At 40.1% G+C, this 24,883-nt stretch overlaps 1 protein-coding gene across 5 annotated transcripts in view; it reads left to right on the top strand.

Annotated features, from left to right (window-relative positions):
- The window catches only part of HERC2 (HECT and RLD domain containing E3 ubiquitin protein ligase 2), a 215,612-nt gene that overhangs the window by 19,526 nt on the left and 171,203 nt on the right, over positions 1-24,883 (top strand). For 4 of the 5 annotated variants that reach the window (XM_061182985.1, XM_061182988.1, XM_061182986.1 and 1 more), the window contains exons 4-9: positions 10,295-10,432; positions 19,878-20,097; positions 22,790-22,890; positions 23,389-23,545; positions 23,992-24,102; positions 24,649-24,820. In XM_061182985.1, coding sequence (XP_061038968.1) covers positions 10,295-10,432; positions 19,878-20,097; positions 22,790-22,890; positions 23,389-23,545; positions 23,992-24,102; positions 24,649-24,820 — 899 coding nt within the window. Of the gene's footprint in view, positions 1-10,294; positions 10,433-19,877; positions 20,098-22,789; positions 22,891-23,388; positions 23,546-23,991; positions 24,103-24,648; positions 24,821-24,883 lie in introns of those variants that run through there. The other variant, XM_061182989.1, reaches the window with a different exon arrangement.

A 24,883-nucleotide genomic window follows, 5' to 3' on the forward strand; every position in this document is an offset into this window, starting at 1 on the left:
TTGGTGTCTGGTCTTGCAGTTGGCTTGTGAGATGATGAGGCACACAGACCCTGGGGCCAGCAGAGGGAGAGCTCTCCTTACTAGCCTAAGGCTCTGGGTGAGATATATGCTCTGAGCACTATCTGGGTGGCAAGAAATGGATTTCAGCAAGGCTAAGATGCCTCAGTAGTAAGATGTATTATTTATCACCAGGAGAGAATGTGCTGCCCATGAATCTGATGCATATCAATTTGACATGCTGAAATTTGCAAACGGCGCATCTTTGGATTGATGAAACACCTACTTCATAGGGTTATTGAGTTGATTAATGAGTTGATTATGACATGTGCAGAACAGTGCCTGGCTCCCAGTTTGTGCTATTTAAGGGTTTGTGATTCTCATGGTGGTTGTTCAAGTGCAGGCAGGAGTGTCAGTGTCCTGTCCCCATGAGTCCCCTTCACTGAGCACAGTGCCTGGCACATGGGAGGTGCCAGTACCTAGGATAAAGGATGTCCCATGTTCCTGTGTTAAATCAGCTTATGAAGGGACATGCCTGCCTGAGAGACTGGAACTCCTGTTTTTGATTAAAGGAGTTGCAGCAGGAATGAATTCAAATCTTTTATATCATATATTTATTTTTAAATTCAGTGTTAGAACTTTTAAACATTTTTATCTTATTAAAAAATACTTATATTGCATGCCTAGCTTATAGCATTCAAAAGCTAACACAGAGTTTTCAGCGAAGAGTGAGTTCCTTCCCAGTCCTATTCTTCAGTTACCTCCTTTTTTTTTTTTTTTTTTTTTTTTCTTCCTTCTCAGGGGTATTATTACTATTATTAGTGTCTTTCCAGAGGTAACTTACGGGCATATAAGTGCATGTATGAAACATACACACTTTATTTTCAATAGAAATTAAAGCCTTCTAGGATGTGAGGTACACCAGAATTTAGAAGAAATGTACAAAAAATGTGTAACGGTACAGCATTTAGAGTCTAACCCTCAGTCTCTGGCTTGACTTTATTTTATCCTTTTTTGAAATCAGTAAATTGACCCCTCCTGGGCCCAGCTCCATTGAGTCGAGGAGAGACTAGTGAGTGGGTAAGAAGCACAGCCCAGACTGCAGCCAGGCTGCTTTGGCCATGGGTCATTGTGGGCAGTTCTGTGGATCGGAGCTTCCAGATCCTTTTCCACACTGCAGTCTCAGGGATGCACGCTCCTCAGGGGAGACTGAGTGAGTTGTGCAGCATGTGGGTCATTCATTCATTTGCTCACTGATGCACGGACTCATCCGGCTGTTGGTGAGGGTGGTTTTTGGCGCTAGGATGTGGTGGTGAATGAGCCAGGCTTGGCTCCTGCTTTCCTGGAGCTTATATACCAACCGGGACAACCAATAAAAAATGGACAGAGTGGCAGTGGGAAGAAAACAGGTATGAAGAAAACAACAGAGTGATGCAAGAAGCTGCCAGGGAGGGTCCCTGAGTTGAGGAGCCAAGGCCCCTGCATTTACTCTCATGTCCCTCACCCTGCCTGTAACAACTCTGTATCCGCCTTGAACCGTGAGGACAGGCTCTGTCATTTTCACCCTGGTACCGCCAGTACCTGGCAGAGTACTATATATACAGGAGGGATCCAATCAGAATTTGTGTCATGAGTTAGTGAGTTGTCTTGTCATGGCTTCAGGCTGATTAGGACTGTACCAATTCCCCAGTGGAGGATGGGGCACTGAAGATGAGTGCCCTTGTATGTGTCACTCAGGTGGATGCTTTCAGCTTTTTAACTCTATTCATGCCTGCTGAGTAGTCTTCCTTAATTTTATTTCTCCATCTTTTAAAATCCCATTTATTGGGAATTCCCTAGCAGTCCAGTGGTTAGGACTCAGTGCTCTCACTGCTGGGGCCCCGGGTTCGATCCCTGGCTGGGGAACTAAAATCCCATAAGCCACGCGGCATGGCCAAAAAAAAAAAATTCCTATTATCGACTTGATGGATCACTTTATTTTTCATGTGAGAATTAAAATTTTCTGTTAAATGAATATAGGCATCTTTTTTCCTTAATCTGCTCCTAAAATCTTTGAATTGTTTGTGAAGTTGCCATGTTACCAGCACTACATCCCTAATCAAATGAGTTAGACATAATTAATATTGCACTGTATCTTTATAATACAGTGGAGTCAAGGGAAATCTGAATGGCCACTTCTGTGTTTGTGTTCCATTAGAAAGTTTTCACACCTAAAATCTCTTAAAATTATACTTGTACTTCTTTGTAAATAGAAAAAAAATTTCAATGTCATATAAAAACATATACTGTATCTCTTTTTAGCTAATGTTTGATTAATTGGGACCTTTAGTGTAATGGTTAATTTTATGTATCAACTTTGCTAAGCCGTGGTGCCCAGGTATTTATTAGATCAAGTAATATTCCACATAGTTCTGTGAAGGTGGTTTTTGGATGAGATTCACATTTAAATCCATGGACTTTGGGGCTTCCCTGGTGGGGCAGTGGTTAAGAATCCGCCTGCCAATGCAGGGGACACAGGTTCGAGCCCTGGTCTGGGAAGATCCCACATGCCATGGAGCAACTAAGCCTGTGTGCCACAACTACTGAGCCTGTGCTCTAGAGCCCGTGAGCCACAACTACTGAGCCCACGTGCAGCAACTACTGAAGCCCACGTGCCTATAGCCCGTGCTTCACAACAAGAGAAGCCACTGCAATGAGAGGCCCGCACACCTCAACGAAGAGTAGCCCCCGCTCACCGCAACTGGAGAGAGCCCGCGCACAGCAATGAAGACCCAACACAGCCAAAAATAAATAAATAAATAAATAAATTTATTAAAAAAAAAAAAAAAATCCATGGACTTTGAGTAAAGCAGACTACCCTTTGTAATGGGAGTGGGCCTCATCCAGTCAGTCGAAGAGCCTGAATAGAGAGAAGACTGACCTCCCTCCAGCAAGAAGGAATTCTGCCTCCAGATTGCCTTTGGACTCAAACTGTAACATCAGCTGTTCCCTGGGTCTTCAGCCTGCTGGCTTGCCCTGCAGATTTTGGCATTGAATCCCCACAATTGTGGAAGCCAATTCCTTAAAATAAATCAGTCTGTTTCCCTCACCACCCTCAACATGCACATACTCCACCCACCTCCGCCGCACACCCCTGCTCTGTTTCTGTGGAGAATCCTTGCTAATACACTTTGATACCCATAGTTTTTTACTACAATCTGTTTTTTGAGAAGCATGTGTTAGTGAATAAGCTTTCTTCAAAACACAGTTGAACCTTGTTGAACAGTAGAATGCAGGTCTCCCTGATGGTGGCCCTGGGCTGTTCCAGGAACGCCCCTCCAGCTGTGGCCCCGACCCACCTTTGGGGAGCTGCACAGAAGTGGTGCCTCCTACCTCTATTTTGCTGTGGCCCCTGGGCCCCAAGCCTTTCTGCCTTGGCACTCCTCTTTCTGTAGGTCCTGGAGACAGTGCTTTGAGTGGAAGTCTCATTGGGTGGTTGTAAAAAACCTCCTCGCCGTAACTGACAGGAATGTGTTAAAGTTATCCAGTCCTGGTTCCATCTCCTGGAACCTGCTCGCCTCCTTCAGGGTATTGCCCTGGAACCTCAGGAAGGTCAGCTACCCCGCTATCCCCTGTCCCCAGCTTTCCGTAATCTGTGATGTGTGGGTGTTCCATAACAGTTTATGTTCTGCTTGTTTTCTCTCTGTAAACTTTGAGCCCTGCGTTGATGAAAAGGAGAGCTGACAAATACTGGAGGTACTGTGCGTGTTGTCCTGGAGCTGGTTGTGGACCTCTTCTTGGTTGTTTTTGCATCCTCGTGACTTCCTCCTGCCTTTGCTATTGTGAATGTTCTCATTTATGCTCCTGAGAATAAAACTTGAGGTGTGCTTAGTGATGCCTCTTGTCTGCTTCCTGGTGAATTGTCAAAGGTTTTCACCCTGGATGAGAGATTATATGGCTGGTATTTAAATGAGCATTTTGAGTTCTTTTTTTTTATTTGTAAAATTTACAGCAAGGTGCACATCAGGGGTTGCAGACTTTCTCTAAAGGGCCAGGTAGTAAATATTTTAAGCTTTGGGGACCCTAACTATTTGGTAATTATGGAACCCTGCAGTTGTGCCAAAGCAGCCATACGCAAAACTAAGTGCACACCGACATGTGAAGTGTTTATAATGTTTTCATCACAAAATATTATTCTTCTTTTGATTACTTTTCAATCATTTAAGAATGTAAAATCTTTTCTTAGCTTTTGGACCATACATAAACCAGCCTTGGGCTGGAGTTTGCCCCCAGCCTTATAGGTGGACCCCACCGGTGAGCAGGGCCTAGCAGTTAGAGCCAGCACCGTGTTCTAGCCCGAGCTCTGTGGCTGGGTTACACTGTGAGGTACAGTTTCTTCCGCATCTTTGAACGGGAGACAAAAACCTGCCTCCCTGAATAATTGTTTGTAAGGATTAAAAAGGATAATGCCCCGTTGTTTGGCCAGATACTTTGTATAGTACATGTAAGCTTATTTTCATTTTCCATTAGCTGTTTCCTTTTTGTCCCCTCTACTTAAGTCCTACCTTTTTGGGATGTGGTCTGTCTTGGTGAGTATTCAGTGTGTATTTTAGAAAGAATGCCTGTTCTGCTGTTGTTGGGTGGTGCGTTGTATAAAATGTTGATCACTTATTCAGGTATATGCCATTGCTGTTACTCATTCTTCATTCTGGTTGTTCCAGATTTCCTTCTGGTATTGTTTCCCTTATCTTAAGATCTTCCTTTAGTAATTCTACAGAACAGGTCTGCTGACTACAGATTCTCTTAGTTTTTCTTCATTTGAGAATGATGGATATTTTTGTTAGATACAGCATTCTGATTGATAGTTGTTTTGTTTCAGCACTTTAAAAATGTAGAACGTTCCTTTCAGGCCTTATACCACAGTTGGCCTTCTGATGCTATGACATCAGTTTAAACTTTGGTGATGACTGTGACTTTTAGGGAAGAGGAGAGTTGCCCCCTAGGAAGTGAGTTGGCATTGACCAGGAGTGGGAGGACTGCATGGTGAGGCGGTTGTCAAAAGCATGAACTTTACAAGTCTCCTCTATTATTGTCAGTGCAGGCGATTGAGTGACCCGTGTGCCATTGGTGTGGGGAGTGTGCCTCCCCAGGGTGCGTGAGTTTCGGTTGCTCAGTGCTTGTGGCAATAGTGACAAAATTCCATTTGCCACATTGTAACTTAAATAGGAGTTCTTTGAGGAGTCAATTATGCATCTCAGTAAACTTGCTGCCTCCCCCTATAGGGGAGGTAGAAGTGTCATTGAATGCCTTCTTTAAGAGCCCAGCATGTGTATTCTGAGAAGCAGAATGAGTGCCTTGGTCACTATCAGTAATGTCTGGAACTCTAAAGGGGTAAGGAGTGTCCTTGTCCTTACAAGGATAAGGCAGTTGAGGCCTCATATTGTGGTCTTAATATATGTAGAGACTTTGATTTATATTTTGGGTATCTGTGAGGGAAGATTCCTAGGGTCCTTGAGCCTGAAAAGACCAACTCTGAAAGGCTGTGTCCCAAGGGTTTGTAAAAATGTGCACCTGGGGCCAGCCTTTGTTCTCAGGAAAGCTCATGACCAGCAGTTTCCACGCTAATGAGGTACAGTATAGTGCAGGGCTGAGAAGGGCAGTTTCTTGCATCTGAAGCCCCAGGGCAACAGCAAGTCATCATATGTGGTCTAGAGACCCCAGGGGACATGAGAGAAGGTTGCTGAAGCCTCTTCAGTGAAGGAGTCTCTGAGGGTGCTAAGGGGGGCGTATCTGTATTAGTTCCCTAGGGATGCTGTAACAAAGTACCACTGACTAGGTGGCTTAAACAACAGAAATGTATTGTCTCACAGCTCTGGAGCCTGCAGGTCCAAAATCAGGGTGACGGCAGGGTTGTTTCCTTCTGAGGGCTGTGGGGGAAGGCTCTGTTCCAAGGCATTCTCCTTGGCTTGTACATGGTCATATTCTCCCTGTGTCTTCATATTGTCTTTCCTCTGTGCATATCTTTCTGTGCTTAAATTTCCTCTTTTTGTAAGGACACCAGTCACGTTGGATTAGGGCCCACCCTAATGACCTCATTTTAATTTGATTATCTTCAAAGACCTTAGTTTTATAAATAAGGTCACATTCCTAGGTACTGGAGGCTAGGACTTGAACATCTTTTGATACGATACAACCCATAAACAGGTCCTGTGTTTGTCAAGCCAATTTGTAATCGCTAAATACTTAGTTTAATTTTCTTTTAAATTTTATTTATTTATTTATTGGCTGCGTTGGATCTTCGTTGCTGCGTGCGGGCTTTCTCTAGTTGTGGCGAGCGGGGGCTGCTTTTCATTGCGGTGCACAGGCTTCTCATTGCGGTGGCTGTTCTTTGTTGCGGAGCACAGGCTCTAGGCGCGCGGGCTTCAGTAGTTGTGGCTCGCCGGCTCTAGAGCACAGGCTCAGTAGTTGTGGCACATGGGCTTAGTTGCTTCACGGCATATGGGATCTTCCCAGATCAGGGCTCGAACCTGAGTCCCCTGCATTGGCAGGCAGATTCTTAACCACTCACTGCACCACCAGGGAAGTCCCACTTAGTTTAATTTTAATTTATTACTCATTGTGTCAGTGTCCATGCCTGCTATGAGATATTTTAGGGCAATGGGTGCTATGACCATGGGAGTTTAGACAAGGCAATAATAGTTCTGATGGTTAAGGCGAAGCAAATTTATTTGTCTTCTAGATTATATGTAGTAATTCCCCTAAGATTATATGGGCTGCCTTGTTTAGATTTAGTGGGATCCCCAGCTATACATGTAATTTGAGCCCCAGTATTGATTTAAATTCATGAAGGTTTGCCAGTTGGTACATTTCAGCAGGTATTTAAGTTAATTCAGAACCTGTGTCATAGTGGCACCAAAGCCCTTTGTCTTCTTATTGTATAAGTTCTTGCAGTAAACTTTGGAGTTCCACTTGGGTTAAATTGTGGACCTTTGTTTCAAATTTAATTTGTTTTTCTCCAGAAAGCTTCAGTATTGTCAGGGTAAGGGGACTCCCCATGGCGAAGGTTACTTTATAGGGTTTAAGGATGCTGGGCTTACACTGGGCTTGAATTAACCACTTTGCTGTGCACATGGCTGCCCTGGGTGTTTTCTCTACAGCCTTGGGGATCAGGATCTTTGTTGTGACAGAGGCAGCAGAGTGGTGTAGTGGGAGAGTACTGGACCTACAGCCCAGAGGTGGATGCATGGACACCGTCCTCTGCTGCAGCCTTGCCTTTTCCCAGAGTGCACCCTTCTTCTCCCTCTGCCCCTCTCTCCCTCCTCCCTGCTCCTCTCCACATTCCCTCAGTAGTTTAGATTTCTAGCCAAATAAAGCCCAGGCTTTCGGTTCCCGTCCCTGTCCAGTCACTCGTAGTGAGGATCTTCTGGGTGGTTACAGGGAAGACTTGGGGTCCTGATGGCCCACCTCTTCTTCCAGGGAATGCCAGTCAACCTCCCCAGGGTCGGGATCCACAGCCAGTCTGGTCATTTTGTCTTTGCCTTGATGAGGATCAAATGGGGCGACATGGGAGCTGTGGCCAAGTCCCCCACACAGACGCTGGTACTTCCTGGTCACAGATCAGGCTGGAGGTGAGCTTCTGAGCTTTACTGAGGATGGAACTGAAGCTAAGAGACAATGAGCAATGCTTCATTGCTTGTAAAAAGATTGAATCCCGGTAATCAGGTTGCCGATCCTGGACACTTCTCTCACACTTGTGAAAAAAACAAAAATTAACACATCTCTCTTCTTAGTCACAAAACTCAGTAATGATTATTTCATAATTCAAGTTTTAGTGAAAAGATGAACAATTTGTGAAAAACAGAAGTGCCAAAGTTATTTGGCCTTTCTCTCACTTGTCTTATCTTTTTAAAAAGATTTATTTACTTCTGCATGACCTTAATTTGTTACAGTGAGAGTGGCTATGATATCTAAAATAGCCATTGTTTGTTTGGTCAGTGGCATTTGCATTGTCTTATTAAGGTTTTACCTTCTGCGCCAATGGTCCTTAAACCTGGCAGAATATTAGGAATATCTGGGAACTTAAAAATGCTGGTGCCCAGGCCATGCCCTAGACCAACTGAATCAGAATCTCTGGTGATAGAACTGAGGCTTGGTATTAAAAATGTGTGTGAATGTGTTTATGTGTGTGTACGTGTGTGTGTGTGTATGTGTGTGTGTCCCTCACCCCCGGCTTCTGATGTATGATAAGGGTTGAGAACCTGATTCCAAGCCTGACTTTTTCTGACTTAAGCAAATCTGTAGTGCTTAATTTAGAGGTGCTGTGTGGTTTTACATCTGTAATGTATGAAAAGTACACATTACAAAAAAAATCTATATTTAACGCCCAGGAGCTTGTTGGATATATCTTTTTTTTTTTTCTTTTGGGCTGTGCCTCGCGGCTTGTGGGATCTCAGTTCCCCGACCAGGGACTGAACCTGGGCCCTTGGCAGTAAGAGCACAGAGTCCCAACAACTGGACCGCCAGGGAACTCCCTGGATATTTCTGTAAATGGGAGAGGTACTGTTAACCATAGCTGTTGCAGGAGGTTGAAAGGATGGGACACATGAGGTGTACTGGTGACAGGGGCCTTTTCTTGGGCCTCAGGGGCAGAGGGTTGAGTTAATTACACTCGTCAGTTCCTGGCACACCATTTCCAAATCCATATTTTTAGGTGTTTTCTTTATAATGTATTTGTTTTTATGCCATTTAAAATATACTGTTGTACAATGTGCATGCCTTGTAAGTTTGTGTGCATGGAGTGTGTGTGGTTCTTTAGCCCAAGCACTGTATTTTTAAGTTGTGTCCAGGGTCATTAGACTGCTGTGGGTCTCTGTCTTCCACGTCCTCCCAATCCCAGGCCTGTGTGAGAGCTCTGTGGGCATAGCCCCTGGGGGCGACTGGAGGACCTTCCATGTAACTCAGCTGTACTAGATTGCTCTCCAGGTAGGCTGTGGGGTCCACCCTCCCACCAGCTGTGTCTGAAGATTTGTGCCTCCAGCGCTACATTTCTACTGACACTTGGCATTATTTAGTTATTGAACTCATCATTGAGGGCTTACTCCCTGGCATACGTTGTTCTAGGCACTTGGGATATATCAGAGAGCAAAACCAGATGAAAAAGGAAAAAAAATTACTGCTTTGGAGCTTATATTTTAGCTTTCTAACAGTTGTGAATTTGGTGAGTGTAAAGTAATACTTCATTATTTTAATTTATATTTTTCTAAATATGAATTTGAGTATCTCTTCATAGCATTAGCTGTTTGGGGTTCCTTCTATTGGATATCTGATATTTTTCTTATAGAATGTAGGAGTTTCTTTTGTCCCTTGTTGGTTTTAGGTATTTTTAGATACTCCTTACTGTTTGTGATATGATATATTCTCTTTCACAGATTTAGATGTACAGTTGACGCTAGCAACATGGGTTTGAACTGTACAGGTCCACATATAAGCAGATTTTTTTTTCAGTAGTAAATACCGCAGCACTGCATGATCCTTGGTTGTTGGAATTGCTAGACTCGGAAGAACTGCAGATGTGGAGGGCTGACTATAAGTTACATGCGGATTTTCGACTGCACATGTCGTTCAGGGGTCAACTGTATATTTCTAATTATGTCATTTAGAAAATAGTTCATTTAGTAAGGGCTTTCTAGGCTAGGACACAGTTACACCTCAATGTTAATATTAGTTCTCTCTTAACTTACTGTGTAAGGAGTTTCATGACATTTTTTCTTGACTGAAACTTGTCAGTGGCCTAGAGTCGTAGTTCTCAATTTTCTGCTGTATTGCAATGCTCCTGAATTATACTCTGTCAGTGGTAGTGGCCCTGTGTAGCACTGGTTCTCAGTTGGTGGTGGAGTAGGGCAATGTATAGAGTTGAAAATGATTTTTGAATCATACTCCTATTCCACATCCTCCCTTCCCGTGGGCACACAGCAGTTGGGAATCACTGGATGAAAACAATTAATGTTAATATCAAAGACTAAGTTTCTTAGTTGTGAGATGTAGTAGGAAATTGGAATATTTTGGAAGACATGCTTCAAAGAACAATTTGAGTATCGATTTTTTAAATTAAAAGGGTCACTGGGCTATTCATTATTTAATAAATCACACTGTTTCTGCTATGTTGATGAGTCATGTAATTTTTTTTTTCCCAACCATCAAATGGTCAGCTAATGATGTGTGTTGTAACTTAACCTTTCCATTTCTGGGAGGGACTGGCAAAGAGATGTTACATTTTAAAAAGCAATTTATACACTTAAATTTTTAAAAAATTTTCCAGATGATGGTGTTGATACGCAGATTGGAACAAAGAAAGAAGATCTGAATGACAAAGAGAAAAAAGAAGAGGAAGAAACTCCTGCACCTGCATATAGGGCCAAATCAATCCTAGAGAGCTGGGTGTGGGGCAAGCAACCAGGTATTATGATCTTCTGAACTTTTGGTACTTTGGAATGATTGATCCAGCACTCATTTTCTAGATAGAGTAGGTGGACGTATTTTTGGTCATAGAATTTTTAAAAATTAAACTTAATATTTTTTTATATTGTAATAGACTGTGCATAACATACATTTTACCATTTCAGTCAGTTTTAAGTATACAGTTCAGTAACATTAAATACATTCACACTGTTGTGCAGTTATGACCACCACCCATTTCCAGAGCCTCTTCATCTTCCCAAACTGAAACTCTGTACTTATTAAATGATAACTCCCCTTTCTTCCCTAGTCCCCTGGAAGCCACTGACTTTCTGTTTTTAGGATTTTGACTAGTCTAGTTACCTCATATAAGTGGAATCATAATATTTGTCTTTTTGTATCTGGCTTGTTACTTTATTTAGCATAATGTCTTCAAGATTCATTCATGTTGTAGCATGTGTCAGAATTTCCTTCCTCTTTAAGGCTGAATAATATTCCGTTGTATGTATATACCACATTTTGTTCATCCATCTGTGGATGGGCATTTGAGTTGCTTCCACCTTTTGGCTATTGGGAATAGTACTGCTAAGAACATAGGCGTACACGAGTTTGAGTCTCTGCTTCAATTCATTGCGTATATACCTAGGAGTAAAATTGCTGGATCATGTGGTAATTCTGTGTTTAACTTTTTTTTCCTCCGGTTTTATTGAGATATAATTGACATATAGCAGTGTATAGTGTACAGCCTAATGGTTTGACTTAAAAGTATCATGAAATGATGACCACAGAAAGTTCAGTGAGCACCCATCATCTCATGTAGATACAAAATTAAAGAAACAGAAAAAATATTTTTTCCTTGTGATGAGAAATCTTAGGGTTTCCTCTTCTAACTTCCATATTAACATATAGCAGCATTAATTATCTTTATCATGTTGTTCATTACATCCCTAGTACTTACTTAGCTTATAACTGGAGGTTTCTGCTTTTTGACCCCCTTCAGCCAATTCCCCCTTCCCCCACCCCCTGCCTCTGGTAACCACAAATCTGATCTCTTTTCCTATGAGTTTGTTTCTTTGTTTTTGAAGTAGAATTGACCTACAACACTGTGTTACTTCCTGTTATACGACATAGTGATTTGATATTTCTATACATTTCAAAATGATCATCACAATAAGTCTAGTTATGATCTGTCACCATACAAAAATGTTACCTAATTACTGACTGTATTCCCCACACTGTACATTTCATACCCATAACTCATTTTTTTATTGAAGTATAGTTGATTTACAGTGTTGTGTTAATTTCTGCTGTATGGCAAAGTGATTCAGTTATACATATACATACATTCTTTTAAAAATTCTTTTCCATTATGGTGTATCACAGGATACTGAATATAGTTCCCTGTGCTATACAGTAGGACCTTGTTGTTCATCCATCCTATATATAATAGTTTGCATCTGCTAGTCCCAAACTCCCAATCCATCCCTTCCCCACTCCTCCCCCTTGGCAACCACCAGTCTGTTCTCTATGTCTATGAGTCTGTTTCTGTTTTGTAGATAGGTTCATTTGTGTCATATTTTAGCCCTGACTCAATTCGTTTGCAACTGGTTGTTTGTACCTCTTAATCTCTCTCACCTCCCACTTTTCTCCCCACTGGCAACTACCTGTTTGTTCTCTGTATCTTTGACTCTGTTTATGTTTAGTTATGTTTATTTATTTGTTTCTCTTTTTAGATTCCCTATATAAGTGAAATCATACAGTATTTGTCTTTCTCTATCTGACTTATTTCACTTAATGTAATACCCTCTAGGTCCATCCGTGTTGTCGCAAATAGCAAGATTTCATTCCTTTTTATAGTTGAGTAATATTTTGTGTGTGTGTGTGTGTGTGTGTGTGTGTGTGTATCTGTATCTATGTTTATCATATCTTCTTTATCCATTCATTTATTGATGGGCACTTAGGTTGCTTTCATATTTTGGCAATTGTAAATAATGCTGCAATGAACATAGGGGAACTTATATCTTTTCTAATTGGTGTTTTTGTTTTCTTTGTATAAATACCCAGACGTGGAATTGCTGGATCATATGGTAGTTCTATATTTAATTTTTTGAGACATCTCCATATTTTTGTCCATTGTAGCTGCACCAATTTACATTCCCACAAACAGTGCACAAGGCTTCTTTTTTCTCCACATCCTTGTCAACACTTGTTATTTGTTGCCTTTTTGATAATAGCCATTCTGACAGGTGTGAGGTGGTATCTATCTCACTGTGGTTTTGATTTGCATTTCCCTGATGGTCAGTGATGTTGAGCATCTTTTCATGTACCTGTTGGCCATTTAAATGTCTTCTTTGGAAAAATATCTGTTCACATCCTCTGTCCATTTTTTTAATTGGGTTGTTTGTTTGTTTTGATGTTGAGTTAAATGAGTTCTTTGTATATTTTGGGTATTAACCCCTTATCAGATATATTGTTTGTAAATGTCTTCTCCTATTCAGGAGGCAGCCTTATCCTTTTGTTGATAGTTTTCTTCACTGTGCAGAAGCTTTTTAGTTTGATGTAGTCCCATTAGTTTACTTTTGCTTTTGTTTCCCTTGCCTGAGGAGACATATCCAGAAAGATATTGCTAGGGCCAGTGTCAAAGAGTGTACTGCCTATGTTTTCTTCTAGAAGTTCTATGGTTTCAAGTCTTAAATCCATTTTGAATTTTTTTTTGTGCATGGTGTGAGAGAGTAGTCCAGTTTTGCATGTAGTGGTCCAGTTTTCCCAACATCATTTGTTGAAGAGGCTGTCTTTTTTCCATTGTGTATTTTTACCTCTTTTTAGATTAATTGCCCATATAAGTATGGGTTCATTCTGGGCTTTCGATTCTTTTCCACTGATCTATGTGTCTGTTTTTGTGCCAGTACCATACTCTTTTGATTACTGTAGCTTTGTAGTATAGTTTAAAATCAGGGAGCATCATACCTCCAACTTTGTTCTTCTTTCTCAAGAATGTTTTAGCTATTTGGGGTTTTTGTGTTTCCGTACAAATTTTAGAATTATTTGTTTTAGTTTTGTGAAAAATGCCATTGGGATTTTGATAGGGATTGCACTGAATCTGTAGATGGGTAGTGTGGTCATTTAAGCAATATTAATTCTTTCAGTATACGAGCACAGTATATCTTTCCATCTGTTTGTGTAGTCTTCGATTTCCTTTATGAGTGTCTTACAGTTTTTTGACTACGGTTCTTTTACCTCCTTAGATTTATTCCTGGGTATTTTATTCTTTTTGATGCAGTTGTAAATGGGACTGTTTTCTTAATTTCTCGTTCTGATAGTTCATTGTTCATGAATAGAAATGCAGCAGCTTTGTGTTTATTAATTTTGTATCCTAAAACTTTACCAAATTCATTGACAAGTTCTGGTAATTTTTTGGAGTGTCTTTAGGATTTTCCGTGTGTGCTGTCATGTCACTGCAAGCAGTATGGATTTTTACAGTTTTACAGTTTGGAGTGCTTTTTCTTGTTTGATTGCTGTGGCTAGGACTTCATATACTGTGTTGAAAAAAAAGTTGTGAGAGTAGGCATCCTTGTCTTATTCCTGATCTTAGAGGAAATGTTTTAGCTTTTCACCATTGAGTATGATATTAGCTCTGGGCTTGTCATATATGACCTTTATTACATTGAGGTATGGTCCCTCTGTACCCATTTTTGTGAGAGTTTTTATGATAAATGGATATTGAATTCTGTCAAATGCTTTTTCTGCATCTATTGAGATGATTACATGATTTTTATCCTTCAGTTTGTTAATGTGGTATAGCACATTGATTGATTTGTGGATGTTGAACCATCCTCGTATCTCTGGAATAAATTCCAATTGATCATGATGTATGATCCTTTTAATGTCTTGTTGAATTTGGTTTGCTAATATTTTGTTGAAGGTTTTTTGCATCTGTGAACATCAGGGAAGTTGTCCTATAATTTTCTTTCCTGGTGGTTGTCTTGTCTGGTTTTGGTATCAGGGTAATGCTGGCCTTGTAAAATGAGTTTGGAAGTATTCCCTCATTTTCTATCTTTTTTGTAAGAGTTTGAGAAGAATTGGTATTAATTTTTCTTTGAAGGTTTTGCATAATTCACCATTGAAGCCCTCTGGTCCTGGAGTTTTGTTTGTTGGGAGGTTTTTAATTACTGATTCAGTCTCCTTACAAGTAATTGGTCTGGTCATACTTTCTATTTCTTTATGATTCAGTCTTGGCAGTTTGTATGTTTCTAGGAATTTATTTCTTCTAAGTTGTCTTCGTCTTTCTGTAGTACCAGCTGTAACATTTCCTCTTTCATTTATGATTTTATTTATTTGGGCCCTCTTTATTTCTTGGTAATTCTAGCTAACAGTTTGTTAGTTTTGTTTATCTTTTCAAAAAACAGCTGTTGGTTTTATTTATCTTTTCTATTGTCTTTGTAGTCTCTTTCATTTGTTCCCACTCTGATCTTTGTTATTTCCTTCCGTCTGATAACTTTGGGCTTCATTTGTGTTTTTTTTTGTTTATTTGTTTTTTTTTTTTTTTAGTTTCTTGAGGTGTTTATTTAGATTATCTGGTTTCTTGTTTATTTGAGATTTTTCTTGTTTTTTTGAGGTAGGCATTTATTGTTCTGAACTTCCTTCTTAGAACTGCTTTTGCTACATCCCATAAGTTTGGGTATGTTGTATTTCCATTTTCATTTGTCTCAAGGTATTTTTTTTGTTTTTATTTTGATTTCTTCATTGACCCATTGGTTGTTCAGTAGCATGTTGTTTAATCTCCACATATTTGTGAATTTTCCAGTTTTCATCTTGTAATTGATTTCCAGTTTCATAACTTTGTGGTTCGGAAAGATGCTTGATGTGATTTCAGTCTAATTAAGTTTATTGTGGCCTAATATGTGATATTCTGGAGAATGTTTCATGTGCACTTGAGAAGAATGTGTATTCTGTTACTTTTGGATGGAATGTTCTGTATATATCTGTTAAGGTCATCAGGTCTAACATGTCATATGAGACTGATGTTATTTTAATGATTTTTCTGTCTGGATTTATCTGTTGATGTAAGGGGTGTATTAAAGTCCTCTACTATTATTGTATTGCTATCAATTTCTCCCTTTAGGTCTGTTAAGATTTGCTTTATATTTAGTTACTCCTATGTTGGGTGTATAAGTATTTACAAATGTTATATTCTCTTGTTGGACTCACCCCTTTATCATTATGTAATGCCCTTCTTTGTCTCTTATTACACTTTTGTTTTAAAATCTATTTATCTGATGTAAGTATAGGTACCCCAACTTTCTTTTGGTTTTCATTTGCATGGAATATCTTTTTCCATCCCTTCACTTTCAGTCTGTGTGTTGTGTCCTTATGTCTGAAGTGAGTCTCTTGTAGGCAGTATATAGCTGAGTTCTTTTTTTTTTAAATCCTTTCAGCCACTCTGTGTCTTTTTATTGGTGAATTTACTCCATTTACATTTGCAGTTATTGATATGTTTGTTTTTATTGCTGTTATGATAATTGTTTTGTTCCTGGATGTTTTGTAGTTCTTCTCTTCCTTTGGGATTTGATGATTCTCTTTAATGGTATGCCTAGATTCCTTTCTCATTATCTTTTGTGTGTCTACTATAGTTTTTTGCTTTGTGGCTACCATGAAGCTTACATATAACAGCTTGTATTTATAACATTCTATTTATAAATAAACATACATTTGAACACATTCTAAGCTTTGCATTTTTATCCTCCTCGCCCATGTTTTATGTATTTGATGTCATAATTTGCAATTTTTATCTTATATATCCCTTGTTTGTTATAGTTATTTTTACTTCTTTTATCATTTAACCTTTATACTCAGTTTTTAAGTTATTAATCCACTACCTTTATTATATATTTACTTTTACCATTGAGATTTATACTTTCAAATATTTTCTTGTTACTAATTAGTTCTCTTTCTTTTCAGGTTAAAGAACTCTTTTTATCATTTCTATTAAGGCTAGATTAGTGGTGATGAACTCCTTTAACTTTTGCTTGTCTAGGAAACTCTTTATCTCTTCTTCACTTGCTGCTTGATATGTTTGTTGGGTAAAGAAGTTTTTTTCATTCAGACTTTGAATATATTATGCCACTCTCTTCTGACTTGCAAAATTTCTGCTGAAAAATCTACTTACAGTCTTATAGGGGTTCCCTTGCATCTAACGAGTTGTTTTTCTCTTGCTGCTTTTAAGATTTTCATCTTGTTTTTAACCTTTGACATTTTAATTATGATGTGTTTTGTTGTGGGTGTCTTTAGTTTTCTGTTGTTTGGAACTCTCTGGACTTCCTGGATCTCAATGTCTGTTTCCTTCCCCAGGTTAGGGAAGTTTTTACCTATATTACATCAAATAAGTTTTCTGTCCCTTTCTCTGCCTCTTCTCCTTCTGGGACCCTGTGAAGTCTGCTTGATATTGTGTCGTATATCCCTTAAACTATTTTCACATTTTTTCATTGTTTTTTCTTTTTGTTGCTCTGACTGGGTGAACTACAGTGCCCTGTCTTCGAGTTTACTGAGCTTTTCTGCTGCTTCATGTAATGCGCCATTGAACCCTTCTAGCATGTTTTCAGTTCAGTGCAATTTTACTTTTCCAGTGTATTTTCTCTCCTTATTCGATTGGCAACTTCTGGCTTCTAATTTAGTGATTCATCTTTATTTTTTTCCATTCTCCTGTTGAGCCCTTTCACCAAACTTTATTTTGGTTATTAGGTTTTTTGGTTCCAAAATTTCCATTTGGTTCTTTTTTTTCTTTTTTAAATAAATCTCCTTTTTCTTGTCTTAGGTTTTCTATTTTTTCATATGTTTCAAGTGTGTTTGTTTTTGCTCTTTGAAACATTTTTTTATTGTGGCTTCTTTAAAATCTTTATGAGAGTATTCTAATGTCTCTGTCATCTTGGTGTTTCCATCTATTGATTGTCTTTTTAAAATTCATTTTGAGATCATCCTGGCTCTTGATGTGATGAGTGACTTTCTGTTGAAACGTGGACATCTTCATGTTATGTTCTGAGGCTGTGTTTGATTGGTTTTCTGTGACACCGTTCTGACAGGGCAAGAGTGTGCTATACCTTGTTACTGCCAGGAGGGGATGGGAGTTCTGCTGGCTCCCCCCATGGTCTCCATGATTTGTTTCTTTTTTTTTTTTTTTTTTTAAGAAGCAGTTTGCTTTTATTGCTCAGAGCCAGCAGTACACATTCAAAATCTTGCCCCTGATCTATGGCAACTCTCCTGCTTTTTTTTTTTTTTTTTTAAATTAATTAATTAATTTATTTTTGGCTGTGTTGGGTCTTCGTTTCTGTGCGAGGGCTTTCTCTAGTTGTGGCAAGCGGGGGCCACTCTTCATTGCAGTGCGCGGGCCTCTCACTATCGCAGCCTCTCTTGTTGCGGAGCACAGGCTCCAGATGTGCAGGCTCAGTAGCTGTGGCTCATGGGCCCAGTTGCTCCGCGGCTTGTGGAATCTTCCCAGACCAGGGCTCGAACCCGTGTCCCCTGCATTAGCAGGCAGATTCTCAACCACTGTGCCACCAGGGAAGCCCCCATGATTTGTTTCTTTGTTACTTTATTTACTCACCTACTTGTTTCAAGGTATCCTACAGTAAATGACTGATTGACTAGGCATTAGGAGCTGGGCAGGGCAAGCACCGTTAGGACATCAGGAAGGAGAGCAGGCAGATGCTCAAGGGCATGAAGGCTCTCTTTGAGCTTCACGGTTGTCTCTGGGCTTTGCAGCCACGCAGAAGAGAGACGTATTATTATTTCAAAGTAGAAAACATAGTGATTTTTCAGGAAGGTAAAGCTTTTCTTAGGCCTGATTTCTGGAAGAAATTCTGCATGGGGGATGTGTAGACAAACTGTCTTTGGCAGGGCTTGTCTCAGTGAAGTCTCCCGTATGTATGCGGGGCCTCAGGCACCTCTCAGTGCTGGGCCAAAGGTGATTCTGCAAGGATGCCTGTGAAGGGTAGGGATGGTACTTAATGTATAAATCTTTCTGCTTCTTCATCTTGAGCCTAGTTTGGAATTTAAAGCATTTTTTTTAAACATTTATTTTATTAATGTTTTTTCTCATATTTTTCTGTTACATTGCTTTTAGTGTTTCTGAAATCTATATTTAAAAAAAATTTTTTTTTTCCTTTTTTGGCCGTGCCACACAGCATGTGGGATCTTAGTTCCCAGACCAGGGATCGAACCCTCACCCCTTGCATTGGAAGCATGGAGTCTTAGTCACTGGACCACCAGGGAAGTCCCAAAAGTATTTTTCAAAAAAAAAAAAAAAAAAACACAGAAAACACAAAAGAACGTTATTTTTTCCATCTAGTTTTCTATAACGATTAGCCATTTTAGCTAGTGGAGCTTTCCAGACTTAGCATCCAACCTCTGGTGTCTGGATGTGCACCTCTGTGCCATAGTTCCTGTGTGTGGAGAGGGAAGCTTTGTCCTGGTGGCCTCCCTAGAGAGTGGTGAGGTGTATCCATCTGATGCCTTCTATGATCTCCTTCTCTCCCATAGGAAAAGCATGTTTAGGTCATGGGTAGCTAAAAAATAAATGTCTTCCATATAGGGGAAGTCAGTAGGTGTGTGACTTTTGTCTCTTGGGATATGAGGCTACCAGGGCGATGACTGTTTTGGCCTCATAGCTAATAAATATCAGAGATAGAAAAACAAGCACAGGACATCTCCTGCTCTCGTTACCACTGGGTGCTCTATTGGTATAGGGGGTTGGTGGAAGGTAACTTAGTTTACAGTTCAACTTAAGGCAGCTTTATGCTTAATTGTAAGACAAGACTCCTTTTAATTATTTTCATTCACGTAATTTTCTTCTAGGTACCTAAAAAAAAAAGTCCTTAAGTGTAGAAAATTTCAGACATTTACAGTAGAGAGAATAGTATAATGAAATACTACTTACCCATGGCATGTTCTGACTAGTTACTTCATCTTTCTCTGAAGTATTCCAGTAAATGTATTACCTCTCATCAGTCATGTATGCTGGGCAATTTATTGAAACAGTGTTTTTATTTTGGATTTGGTTTCATAACATGAAAATACTGGATATAGTTTTTCTCTCTGGGAAATGCGTTGCTGGTAAGGATTGACTTCACAATTTTGTGTTAAAAACGTTTATACCATGTTTACAGAGGGGCAGTATAACATGGCGGCTAAGAGTGGTCTCCCGTGTGCCATACTCAGCTGGGTGACCTTGGGCAAGCACTGTGTGCCTCACTTTCCTCCTGCATAGAATGCATGCACAGTACTGCCTCTTAATGGTGCCTGTGAGGATTACCTAATGTGTGTAAAGTGCTTAAAACCATTTGTGGCACATATTAAGCACTCAGCTATTACCTAATATTGTTACCCATTTTATAACGTTACAACAAACTGTGCCCATGATATTCAGAGGTTGGATGTTTTATCTTGTCTTCTAGAGGTGAATGAACTGAAGGAGTGTCTTTCTGTGTTGGTTAGAGAGCAACAAGCTCTGGCCATCCAGTCAGCCACCACCACCCTTTCAGCCCTGAGGCTCAAGCAGAGACTCGTGGTCTTGGAACGATACTTCATTGCCTTGAATAGAACTGTTTTTCAGGAGAATGTCAAAGTTAAGTGGAAAAGCAGCAGCGTTTCTTTGCCTCCTGTGGACAAAAAAAGGTAATAAGAAAGAATCCTGATACCAGCTAAATATAAAACTCAGGCTGTTTTGTTTAAGAAAGTTTAATTAAGGCTTTCAATATAGTCTGATTTTGTTTTCTGAAATTTTATTCTTTCTTTCCCTTTTTGTATGTTTCATATAATCTGGAGAATGGCTTTCCCAATTTGCTCATAAAGTAACAGGCTATGCTGTAACCTGTACCATTATTTTAAAGACGCTGTTCTGTCAGTAACTGTAGAAGCCAGTTAAAAGTTTAGATCAGCATGTCTAGATTTGAAAATGGGATCTGAACATTATATTCTTTTTGTTTTGGTACCGGATAGGGAATTATCACATTGCAGTAGTGCTTAACTAGTTTAGATGCTTCATTTTTTTTCTTCTTAATGTGATTTACGTATTCTTTTCTAACAAGAGATGCTTTTATGGATTCACATGCAGTTGTAAGAGATAATGCAGAGAGATTCCTTATACCCTTCAGCCAGTTTCCCTAGTTTTTCACTTGCAAAACTGTAGTACAAAAATCACAATTAGGATATCGACTTTGATACATTGTACCCGTCTTACTCAGATTTCCCATTTTACATGCTTTCAATCCTCTGTGTGTGTGTGTTTGCATGAGATTTTATCACAGGTGTAGATTTCTGTCAGTACTGCCACAGGGTACAGGACAAGGACCCTTTTTTATAGCTGCAACCATTAACCTGTTCTCCATGTTTATTATGTAACCTTTTGAGGTTGGCTTTTTCACTCAGCATTATTCCTTTGAGACTCTTCCAAGTTGGTGCATGTGTCATCATTGTTGAGCAGGAGTCCATGTATGGATGTACCATATTGTGTTTAACCACTCAGCCATTGAAGGATATCTCAGTTGTTTATAATTTTTGAGTATTTTGAATAAAGCTGCTGTGAATATTTGTGTACAGGTTTTTGTGTGAACTTAAGTTTCATTTCTCTGGAAAAAATGCCTGGAGTGCAATTGCTGGGTCTTACGTTTAGGTTTGTAAGACATTTTCGTACTATTTCCAGAATAGCTGTACCATTTTACATTCTCATCAGCCATATATGAGTGGTTCTGTTTCTCCATATCCTCGTCAGCATTTGGTGGTGTTGTCACTTGTTTATTTTAGCCATTCTGTTAGATGTGTAGTGTTATCTCCTAAATTTTAGTAGATTTCTTTCCCTAATTTCTCAACTTATTTGGATAGTAGTGGGTTTTACCTTTTTCGTAGAACTGGCTGTGGGTTGGATAGTTGATTGGCGTAGATGGGGGTGGGTCCAAGCTGTTTCTGTTTTGTTAAATAGCTATAAAATGGAGAGCCACTTGTTGAAGATTTAGCAGTTGTTACACGGTACAGATTTAGGACTGTTGGGCTCTCTCCCCGTGGTAAGGTCGCGATTGGCCGAGGGGAGCCCCGGCTTCGTGCTTCTCCTGGTGCAGCTTTCTTAGAGGGCACCCTGTGCAGAGTGCTCCTCCCACTTCATCTGCATTTACTTTGCATGTGTATTTCCTGTTTAAAGACCACGTGTCTTATTATACATCTGTATCTTGTCAAGTTTATGATTCTCATTCAGTATGAATCTCCTTATTCCTGTCTCCCAGGTACCCAGTCCCCTCGTAGGAGGCAGCTCCTAATTACAGTTTCTGTGTTTCCTCATAGAGCTCCCCAAGCACGTATCCTGCACTGTTCAGGATTCATAGACGTGCGCATACCGGCTGCCTCTGTGGGTCCCCACATTCCTCACTGCTAATTTGACTTGATATTGTATCTTGGGGAGATCATTCTATATTATTACCCATTTTAAATAACATTTCTCCCTAATTATGAAAGCAAATTAGAGTAAATTTGGAGAATGAAGTATATAGTAGAAATACGTAACAGTATAAAGTTGAAAATAAAATTGCTTGCTACGTATGATTGAGTTTATATTGTACACACATTTTTGTATTCTAGTTTTTTTTTTTTAAAAAACTTTTTAAAAAGTTTTTAAAAACTTTTTTAAAAATCCTTTTTAAAAGGATGATTTTTATGGTTTGTACAACTTCTTAATACGTGCAAAATGAAACCATGTCTTGTTAAATTAACATGTATAAGTAGTAAAAAGCTTAAAAAGACACGTGAGAATGATAAGCACTAAATTCAGGAGGGGTTACCTGCTGAGGTAGGTGGGGGTGTGGGTGAAGGAGAAGAGCAGAAGTACGGGGCCTGCAGACCTAGCAGTCACAGAGCCCTAAGCAGGGAGAGAGCCAGAGCAGACCCCCAGGCCTGGGGCTGAGTCTTAGGCACTTGTTGCCTTGTTCTCTGTGTGCTCCTCACCCCTCACCTGCCTTTTCTTTACTTTGTAAGTTGAATCCCCCTTTTATATTCATCTGTTTATTTTGTTTATCATCTGTCTTCCCCCAACTAATAATATTAGTTCCCTGAGATTATTTCGTGAGTGTTTTTGCAAGTCATTTAAAATTCTTTTAACTGTCTTTTTTTTTCCCTCAAAGAGAAAACTTTTCCTTTACAAAGGACATTTGATAAAAGTCTTTAAAGCGTGAAACTAAAAGTCATTTGTGATCCTGCTATCTAAAGAAACCCATTGATCACATTTTGGAACAAATCCTTTCGTATTACTTATTTTATTTTAGAATTTGCACATGCCTCTGACTGACCAATTCCCACACCCCCCCATGTATGTTGTCCGCAGTTCCCGGCCCACAGGCAAAGGGGTGGAAGGCCTTGCGAGAGTTGGATCCCGAGCAGCTCTCTCCTTTGCCTTTGCGTTCTTGCGCAGGGCCTGGCGGTCAGGTACGTGTGCCCCGCGTGTTCTGTTTCCTGCCACATCAGGAGATGTGGGTTCTTTCCTCACTTCTGCCACCACGTGCCCCTGGGTTGATCCCATGTGCTTTCTAGGCCTCATTTTCCTTGTTTGTAGAATGAGAGGCTTCATAGTCTGTTTGACTTTGCAGGCCTGTGCTTCTAAAAAAAATGGTGCGTATGCACATACATCCCAGGTGAACCACCGCAGTGCCTCCGTACTGATTTATTTTCTAGGAGAACCAGAAATTAGAATTGCTCACATGAGAGTCATAAAATAAAGAATTGACGTTGGAGCAACTGTTCAATGTTAGTCTCTGAGTTCTGGCGGTATCTCGTTGAGAGGAACGTGAGAGATTGAAAACATGCCAGTGGCATCCTCTCACTCTGGGGGTAGGAGACCCGCCTGGGAGAGTGGGGAGAGTAGGGAGAGCTCTGTCTGTGTGCTGCCCGGGGACGGGCGGCCTCACCTGCCTTGTGTGTGCCCAGGGGAGGACGCGGACCTCTGCAGCGAGCTGTTGCAGGAATCCCTGGACGCCCTGAGAGCCCTGCCCGAGGCCTCGCTCTTTGATGAGAGCACAGTGTCCTCGGTGTGGCTGGAGGTGGTAGAAAGAGCAACCCGGTTCCTCAGGTCCGTCGTGACCGGGTGAGTTCTTCCTCTCACATTCTACTGTGTGAACGGTTCCAGCGTGCTTTGCAGTCTCGTCTCACCTTCTTCTCTTAGAGCTGAGAAATTTAGTAGGTTGGTTCCTGGAGTGTTTCCAGCGTACCCTCAGGCTCATGATTTGAATAATGATACAAGCAGTTTTATGCTACAGCAACTTGGAATATGTCTTCTAGTGTAATCATCGTATAGTATCTGAATTAATACTTTTAATAAAAACTTATCTTTACAAGTTAATTGTATGCTTTAGAATCTCTGATTAAATTTGAGTAAGCAAGTCTCAGAAACTTGATTCTAAATATTAAAAATATATTTCTCCATGGGAAAGGGAAGGTACTTAATTTAACATTAACAACATGCTTGTTTTAAGTACGCTGTCTTTAAGGTCTGTTGTTACTTTGTCCCTGCATCCTCTGCTGTCATTTCAGGGATGTTCATGGAACGCCTGGTACCAAGGGGCCAGGAAGTATCCCCCTGCAGGACCAGCACCTGGCCCTGGCCATCCTGTTAGAGCTGGCTGTGCAGAGAGGCACGCTGAGGTGAGAGGTGCCATAGGCTGGGAGTGCTGTAGGGAAATGACTCTGTATCTGAGCAGCTGTTGCATTTCATTGAACTATTTGTGATTGTAGGAAATGTGTGGTGGTCTGTGATCAAAGAACCATGTCCCAGGACCCCCTATTTTCAGACCTGGGTACACTTAAGTTTTCTTCACTTCCTTTTTTTGTGTTCAACTTTCTAGTAGTTTAGGAACTGTTCTTTTTTTCCCCTCTGTCTCTTAATTTTCTTCAAATAGTTATTTTTATTCCATTAATTTAAGGTCCTAGAAATTCCCTGTAGAAAGTGCTATTTGAGCTTCTTAACTGGTTTTATGTTTCTCATCCACAGAAGGTGGATGTCTTGTGCTAAAATCTTGGCATTGATTTAGGATTTTACTGCCAAGAATTGTTTTCAGGGCCTTGTTTTAGTTTCCTTTCAAATCTAAAGTATTTCTTCAGTTTTATTTAGCTGTCTGCTTTTATTTTTTACAGACCATGGCAAAAAATGTTAAAGTTTTTACTAGAGAATAAAGATAATTTCTCTTCCAGCCAAATGTTATCTGCTATCCTGTTGCTGCTTCAATTGTGGGACAGTGGGACACAGGAAACTGACAATGAGCGGTCTGCCCAGGGTACCAGCGCCCCCCTTCTTCCTTTGCTGCAAAGGTTCCAGAGCATCATGTGCAGTAAAGATGCCCCCCATACAGAAGGTGACACTCATGTAGGTATCATCACGAGACTTTGCACTTAAGTAGCTCTCTTCATTTCACTTATCCTAAATGAG

This window comes from Eubalaena glacialis, chromosome 1, assembly GCF_028564815.1.
Source record: "Eubalaena glacialis isolate mEubGla1 chromosome 1, mEubGla1.1.hap2.+ XY, whole genome shotgun sequence".
Lineage (NCBI taxonomy): Eukaryota > Metazoa > Chordata > Mammalia > Artiodactyla > Balaenidae > Eubalaena > Eubalaena glacialis.